Below are 8,806 nucleotides of genomic sequence, written 5' to 3'. Positions count from 1 at the left end.
GTGTTTTTGATGTGGTATTTGCCGCAGCGCTCAGCACACAAACGTTCAAACGATGTCACACGGCCTCTGTGGGGAATCCTCGTCTCTGATTGGTTGGTCCGTGTTTGATAGCAGGACTGTGTGTGACATCATATACATAATAAACGTGTTGAAAGGTTCTTTTAAAACGTGCTCATATACACAATCAAAAATACACGTTTGAGCCTCAGACGCGTTGGAGTTATTGAATTAACATCGGTAGAACTGGAAAACAACGTCCAGGGATGAAATATCCCATAATGACTGAAGAGCGCGCTCAGCGGCGGTGTGGGCGTCGACCTGGATCAGTGATGAGAACAGAGCTTCTGTTGACAACGACAAACACTGGATCCTGACACGATGTCATTCAGTTAAAGTTAAAACCCATGAAAAGTAAATGACAAGTAAAAATGGAATGAATGGCAATTAGATGTGATTCGATGTAATATTGAGAGTGACGTCAGAAGATGAAGCTCATCGACATGAGCTTCATCTTCAAACGACCCTGCTTTCGCGCCTAAACGACGCGTGACGTAACGGCCTTCCGGTCATAAACACCACCACTTCCGGCTCCGCCCCTCGCCCAGCCTCTACGTCACTTCCTCCCCGCTCAGCGCTCCAGGTCACACGTCCCGCTCCGACACGCCGAGCCCAGCGACATGCACATCAAGCCCGGTGAGTACGAGCCGCGTCCCGCCGCCCGCAGCGGAGCGCCCGGCGGCCGTGGCGACGCCGCGGCGGCCCCCCTCCACGCGGGAAGGTCGCGCTTTACTTGCGGCGTCGACGCGCTCCGACGCCGTTAGCATGGAGCTAGCTGCTCGCTAGCTCCCCGACCGACCGCCGCCGTTACGAAACTTTCCCTCTGGTTCCGGTCGTAAAGGAACTAACGAACCGTCTGGAACGAGTCGTTGTTCGAATCCGAACACGAATCGCAGCCGAACCGCCCGCACGGCCGCTTCCTGCCGAGTGGCCGTCCCCCGGACCGGACGAGCTGCCAAATATGGCGACGTAAGCACAATCGGAAACGTTTAAAAATAAAACGGTTTCCAGGTCCAGAGATCAGGCTCCTCCAGCGTCCCCGCGTCCCCTGTCCCCGCGTCCCCTGTCCCCGCGCCCCGCGTCCCCTGTCCCCGCGCCCCGCGTCCCCTGTCCCCGCGCCCCGCGTCCCCTGTCCCCGCGTCCCCTGTCCCCGCGTCCCCTGTCCCCGCGTCCCCTGTCCCCGCGTCCCCTGTCCCCTGTCCCCGCGTCCCCTGTCCCCGCGTCCCCGCGTCCCCTGTCCCCTGTCCCCGCGCCCCGCGTCCCGCGTCCCCTGTCCCCGCGCCCCGCGTCCCCTGTCCCCGCGTCCCCTGTCCCCGCGTCCCCGCGCCCCGCGTCCCCTGTCCCCGCGCCCCGGGGCGCTTCAAGCGGGTGCTTCAACAACTGAATCCAAATTGGAAACGTTCACTTTTTAAACCATCAAGTAAAAAGAAAAAATGTAAATCATGAAGTTGCAGCTTCGTAAGCGACACAACGTATTTAAACCGCGTCGAACAAGCCGTCCTGGAACAGTACACGACGCATTCATCTTTATTTAATTCGATTCAAACATTCCTTGTGGTGGTGTTGATGTGGTCCACCCTGCAGCTCACCCTGCAGGGGGGTCCCTCCTCCGTCACCTCCAGCTTTCCTCCGCAGGTTCTCTGGGAGGTTTTCTCGCCCGTGTTGGGACCTGGAGGTCGGGCCTCGAGTTCTCTTGTGTAACGCGGGTCCGCGAAGCCCCGTGAGACCGCACCGCCATTTAAGGGCCTCGGAAATAAACCGGACTTGACTGAAGCGAAGGAGGCGGATGCCTGCCGGGCCCCGAGGTTCATAACACCCAGTTCCAGGCAGAACCCCCCCCCCCACCCGTATTAAGATGTCTAGACACGGAATGAGGGAGTGGGCCCCCCCGGGTCCGTGTGCCGACCCGGGGGGGCGTCTGCTGTGACGGAGCGTTACGGTTGGATGGGGACGCCCGGCTCAGACGCTTCTTACTTTCCTTCCCGGGGCCAGGACTCCCTGGGTTGGGGGTGATCTGCTGCAGAGGGGGTCCAATCCAAAATCGGTACCTCGTCGAATGTCTGACTGGCCTCGCCGATCCACATTCCGTTCCACAGCCTGTGCTGGACCGTGAACCCGCCGTTTTATTTTGCAAGTTTAATCGTCTGCCTCCTCGAGAATTTAACTCTGCAAATAATTAACCTGCAAAGCTCAATGCGCCAATAGGAACCTGCAGCTGGAGTCAAACTGTCACTGCACAGCAGCCGTTCAGCCCCGTTGTACCAAAAAATAAATATTAAAACAATAAAGCTATTCCAGAAATAGATTATGATTGATTTGGCTGACGTTGGCTCATCAACTCACACCTTAACACAGCAGTTAAGTTGAGTAAGTTAATCCAGTTTGTTGCACAGTGACGTGTGCGTTCGACCTCAACGTCCAGTATTTACACGGATGCGGCGACGAAAGTGGGAAATAAACCCGACGACCACCGAGCGAATGTCCTTGTGTGCAGAGGTTCCCAAACACCGGCTCGCGGACTGTGCCGGGCTGCGGGGCATTAGCCAGCGGGCCGCGAGCTCGCGGGCGGGATTTATTTCGGGGGCCGTCTCATTCCATCCAATTAAACATTTGAATATTAGATCCGCTTCGGTTTGGACGATTCACACGAGTCGCCCAAATTGACCCGGCACATGTGCAGCCTTCTGGTTCCGACTGTTACAGCAATATTTCACTAATGCAAAACATTTATTTATTTTGGGGTGCATGCTTTTTGATTTGCTGTCCCTATTTTTTATGTTAAGTAGTTGCCAAAGGGGGCAACCAGAGGCCACAAAGTGGTTGCCAGTTAACTCAGTCTGGTTGCTGAGGGCAACCAGGCCACCATTATGTCGAGCCTTGAGGGTTTAGGGCTTTGTTGTCTTGGTGGAGTTTCAGGGTGTAGGTGTCAGGGTTTAGGGCTTGGTTTTCTTGGTGTAGTTTTAGGGTGTAGGTGTCAGGGTTTAGGGCTTGGTTTTCTTGGTGGAGTTTTAGGGTGTAGGTGTCAGGGTTTAGGGCTTTATTGCAGCGTACATGCTCTGCTTTGTAAGAGCTGACGCAGACTGACCTAGCGTCGGCCATTTGCTTTCTAAAGTCAATCAAAACGACTTTAAACGTGCGTCTCATTGACGAGGACGTTGTAAAAGCCTTAGATGAGCGTGACATAGATTCTGTAAAGTCAAGAACAAAAGCATAGAAGTCAAAGGCTAAAAAGACAAGACACGTTAAAGGACAGAACCGGTTTTAAGTGCAAAAAGCAGGCGGGACTCGAACCCTGAGTGGGACTGTTGCTAGACACTTAGGAATTGAAATCTGCTAAAAGTAGAGTTTCAAAACGTCGGCGTTTTAAGGCTGGATGAGGAAGCAGGAAGCCTTGATAGTCAGTAGTTTTCATATATTATAGGTGTCTGAGGCAGATGATCCGCGGTGGCGACAACTAACGGAGCAGCCCAAAGAAGACGTTTTGATATATTCTGCCGCCAGCTGAATCGTGTCCCGGACCCGGATCAGCAAATGTTTTTTCGAGCTTGGCGCAGCGATGGCACAAGCCCAGATACGAGGGTCCTGAATGCACGGCTCCAGCTGAGCCACAGGGGGGCGCTAGGGAGGAGTCGCCTTTGATCTGGACGTGAACCCTAAATCCAAAACCACTAAATTGTGCTGTGGGCGCGTCTGAACGCAGTTAGCCCTCAGCTAACGGGTTGGCTAAAGAGATATTAGCCACAGCGTGAGACTGGACCAAACCAGACGCCGTATGGGGGTCCATTTGTGCTAAGCTAACGGTGGAATGTTCACCTGAGTCTGAGTCAACGTGGCCGCCCTGTGTGTTCTCCAGGTACATGGGAGTCCAGTAGCAGCGTGTGCGCCTCGGACCGGCTCTGCGACCCGGCCGCCCTCGTATCCAACACCGACTCGGAGCCGCACATCAGGAACCGTCGCCTCTCGCCCGGCGCCGGCAGCGGAGGAGGCGGAGGGTGCGGCGGCTGCGTAGCCAGGGGCGACCGCCCCACCAAACCGTTGTCGCCCGGTAGCGACCCGAACGACGGACCGGCTGCGGTCGCCCTCCGCAGGGAGAAGGAGTGCCGGGGCCCCCACAAGGGTCGCGGCATCAAGGGCCCCGCGCACGAGCGGGCTCTGAAGCTGCGGCGGGCGGAGCGGTGGGCGGAGCCCGGCCTGGCGCTGCTGCGGCCGCCGCCCGCCTTCCCTGTGCAGGACAGTCCCGCCAAGCTGCAGCCCGCCGTCAGCTACGCCTCCAAGGTGAAGGCGGGGCCCGTCGCCGGGGTCCCCGAGGAGGAGCGGCCCGCCATCGGGGTGCTGCTGCAGAACCAGTGGGGGCTGAGCTTCATCAGCGAGGGCCCTGCGCCCCAGGCTCCGGCCACCCTCACACCCCAGCCCGCAGCGGGAAGGGGCTCTGAGGGGCCGGATGACGGCCCCCAGGGGTCTGGGGAGTCAGAAGCCCCCCGGGAGACATCGGACCCTGAGGGGCCACAGCCCGCCACGCCCACACCGTTGATACGCCCAGAGGACGAGGAGAGCAACGGGAAGCTGCTGCTCAGCTGTCGCCACCTGGTGGAAGCCTTGAAGTACCACACCCAAGGTACGTCCTGCGAGGACATTAGGACTCATTTTAAAATATGGGCGAAGAATATTCTGATGTACTTGAGTCATTGGAAAATATATTTTGTTAAATATCAACATGTTCAGAGTCATGATGATTCAACATTTTAATGCTGTATTCATCTGTCTTGTTTTTATCTACTTCAACATTTCGATATTGAACATGTTTTCCTGTAAACATCTTTCTTTTAGAATGGAACACTGTCTGCAAGCAACAGAAAGGTCAGTTCTCCATGTGCACAACACATATATACAGTAATGTACACATATATACAGTAATGTACACATATATACAGTAATGTACACATATATACAGTAATGTACACATATATACAGTAATGTACACATATATACAGTAATGTACACATATATACAGTAATGTACACACATACACAGTAATGTACACACATACACAGTATTGTACACATATATACAGTAATGTACACACATACACAGTATTGTACACATATATACAGTAATGTACACACATACACAGTAATGTACACACATACACAGTAATGTACACATATACACATGAACACATTTACACAGTAATCTACATGAGGAATATCTAGTAACGAATATCCACAGTAATATAGTAATATACCATGTCTCTCTGCCTGTCTGCCTGTCTGCCTGTCTGCCTCTCCTGTGGTTGAGTGTTTTAACATCCGTCTGACTATGAAATATTTCATATTTATAAACAATTATTGATTCATTATCAATTCATAATGATGCGTTTTGACCTGATTTGTTCTTCCGCTTCCTGTTCCCAGATCCCAAACAGGTCGTGTGGTACCAGGACGCTGCGGAGCGCCCGGCCTAGCGCACAGACAGACAGACACAGACAGACAGACACAGACAGACAGACACAGACAGACAGACACAGACAGACAGACACAGACAGACAGACACAGACAGACAGACACAGACACAGACACAGACAGACACAGACACAGACAGACAGACAGACAGACAGACAGACAGACAGACACAGACAGACACAGACAGACACAGACAGACACAGACAGACACAGACAGACACAGACAGACACAGACAGACACAGACAGACAGACACAGACAGACAGACAGACAGACACAGACAGACACAGACAGACAGACAGACAGACACAGACACAGACAGACAGACACAGACAGACAGACACAGACAGACAGACAGACAGACAGACAGACACAGACAGACAGACACAGACAGACAGACACAGACAGACAGACACAGACAGACACAGACAGACACAGACACAGACACAGACAGACACAGACAGACACAGACAGACACAGACAGACACAGACACAGACAGACACAGACAGACACAGACAGACACAGACAGACACAGACAGACACAGACACAGACAGACACAGACAGACACAGACAGACACAGACAGACAGACACAGACAGACACAGACAGACAGACAGAGACAGACACAGACAGACAGACAGACAGACAGACAGACACAGACACAGACAGACACAGACAGACAGACAGACAGACACAGACACAGACAGACAGACACAGACACAGACAGACAGACACAGACAGACAGACAGACACAGACAGACAGACACAGACAGACAGACACAGACAGACAGACACAGACAGACAGACACAGACAGACAGACACAGACAGACACAGACAGACAGACACAGACAGACACAGACAGACAGACACAGACAGACAGACACAGACAGACACAGACAGACAGACACAGACAGACAGACACAGACAGACACAGACAGACAGACAGACAGACAGAGACAGACACAGACAGACACACACACACTGAGACACTTTGAAAGACTCCTTTGAGACTTTTTAGGTTTTTTTTGTTTTTTTTAAACGCCTTCAGGAGCTTTTTGCCTTAAACCGCCTGGACCTGATCTGCCCGTCACCACGGCAACGACCGGTTGTTCTGATCTGTGACTGGTTGTTTATGAAAACCCGATCTGAGTCAGAATCGAGTTTTATTTTAACAAAGGGCTGCAGTCACCCCCCCCCCCACCCCCCCGAAAAGCGAGTGGTCAATCAAGCACTTTGTTAGACCCCCCACACACACACACACACACACACACACACAGACACATAGATCTCTGGGTGGAGCTGTAGGATCTACACCACCTATAGATCTCCACACTGGAGCTGTACGTCTCAGAGATGGGGACGATGTTTCTGTGTCTTCATCTCGTTTAGAATCAGGTCTAAAGGTTTACATCGGTCGACCGTCACCGTCTCTGTCTTTTAAACTATTTTGTTCCCAAAATAATGAATCCAGGACGGATTCCTCGTCTTCTGTCGACTGCTTATTTTTGGGTTTTTTCTTCATTATTCCTTATTTTTTGTTTCTCTTTTTGGAAATTGAATGATATGAAAATGGAATTTACACTGGAGGAGGAATGTACGTGAAACAGTATTGCTTAATAAAAATGAATTAAACTTGACGTTGGCTTTGTCTTGTTCTGTTTGTTTTGGTGTCTGAACAGGGCAGTAGATTATACTCTTATTATTAATTCCAGCTGCTAGTGCCACATCTATTTCAACAATTTAAAAAGTGCCACAGTTGGATGTGTTTGGCCTGTGGCTCATTGAGTAAGCAGACTACAACCAACGCTTTTATTTTGAAGCTTGTAGTTCAGTAGATTTTCGACGGTGTAAAATGTTTATCGGCACAGTGTAAAACATCGCACCTCGGTGAGCGTTGTATTGTCTACTTCGTCCTCCAGCACCTGGACTCCTCAGGAGCCGACGCCAGGATCCTGTTTGTGGTTTCAGCTCCGCCTTCAACACAATCATCCCGGCTCTTCTGCAGCACAAGCTCTCCCAGCTGAGCGTGCCTGACTCCATCTGCAGGTGGATCACACACTTCCTGTCTGACAGGAAGCAGCGGGTGAAGCTGGGAAAACACGCCTGACTCCTGGACCATCAGCACCGGTTCCCCTCAAGGCTGCCTTCTTCTCTGTTCTCCCTGTACACCAACAGCTGCACCTCCAGCCACCAGTCTGTCAAGCTCCTCAAATTTGCAGACGACACCACCCTCATTAGGCTCATCTCTGGTGGGGATGAGTCCGCCTCCAGGTGGGAGCTTGACCATCTGGTGACCTGGTGCAGCCAGAACAACCTGGAGCTCGACGCTGTGAAGACAGTGGAGAGTGGCTGTGGACCTCAGGAAGAACGCAGCCCCACTCACCCCCATCACCCCCATCACCCTGTGTGACTCCCCAGTCGACTCTGTGGAGTCCTGCAGCTTCCTGGGAACCATCATCTCCCAGGGCCTCCAGTGGAAGCTGAACATCTGCTCCATCGTCAAGAAAGCCCAGCGGAGGAAGTACTTCCTACGTCAGGTGAGGAACTTCAACCTGCCAGAGACGATGATGGTGCACTTCTACACCTCCATCATTGAGTCCATTCTCACCTCCTCCATCACCATCTGGTTCGCTGCTGCATCCAAGGGCAGACTGCAGCGTGTCATTCGCTCTGCTGAGAAGGTGATTGGCTGCAATCTGCCATCTCTCCAGGACCTGTACGGCTCAGGGACCCTGAGGTGTGCAGGTAAGATGGTGTCTGACCCCTCGCACCCCGGACACAAACTGTTTGAAACTCTTCCCTCTGGCAGGAGGCTGCTCCACCAACACCAAAACCTCTCGCCACAACAAGTTTCTTTACGTCTGCAAGTGACTCATCAACAAGGCCCCCCATTGACACTACAGGGTACTACAGTGCACCTTGAATTGAATGGATATGTCAATGTGTCACATTAATGCACATTCTTCTGGACAATAATCCATGCCCATTCACATTCTGTTATACCTCATACTCTGAACATTTGAACATTACTGCAGAAACTGTACAGCGCTTTATTAAAAAATAAATGAATAAAAAGCCTGATTTTAAATGTTCTCATATATTTACAGATTGTTTTAAATTTTACGTTTGTTTCCTGTAAACGCTGAACACCAAGACATTCCTTGTATGTGTAAACTTACTTGGCAATAAAAATGAATGAGTCTGGTCCTGAAATGTTGTTTTTCGACAGTGTAGTATATAGTGTTTGACATAGTGTAAAATGTTTTTTCTTGGCACAGTGTAGTACGTC

General features: G+C 51.7%; 1 protein-coding gene across 1 annotated transcript; it reads left to right on the top strand.

Annotated features, from left to right (window-relative positions):
* Nucleotides 1-626: 626 nt before the first annotated feature.
* On the top strand, nt 627-7,154 carry LOC307246767 (uncharacterized protein). The gene is made up of 4 exons (XM_080022781.1): nt 627-693; nt 3,911-4,672; nt 4,885-4,914; nt 5,469-7,154. Exons 1-4 carry the CDS (start codon nt 678-680, stop codon nt 5,516-5,518), a joined length of 858 nt encoding a protein of 285 aa, XP_079878907.1. The 5' UTR covers nt 627-677; the 3' UTR covers nt 5,519-7,154.
* The last annotated feature ends 1,652 nt before the right edge of the window (nt 7,155-8,806 follow it).

Source organism: Zeus faber (genome assembly GCF_960531495.2).
Source record: "Zeus faber genome assembly, chromosome: 21".
Classification (NCBI taxonomy): domain Eukaryota; kingdom Metazoa; phylum Chordata; class Actinopteri; order Zeiformes; family Zeidae; genus Zeus; species Zeus faber.
Note: the sequence above shows the minus strand (reverse complement) of the source record. Positions and strands in the feature narration are given on the sequence as shown.

Excerpts from the sequence above, each read along its gene's own strand:
- LOC307246767 (XM_080022781.1), top strand. Across the intron at positions 4,673-4,884 it reads CTTGAAGTACCACACCCAAG|AATGGAACACTGTCTGCAAG; the intron begins GTACGTCCTGCG and ends TCTTTCTTTTAG. Across the intron at positions 4,915-5,468 it reads TGTCTGCAAGCAACAGAAAG|ATCCCAAACAGGTCGTGTGG; the intron begins GTCAGTTCTCCA and ends TCCTGTTCCCAG.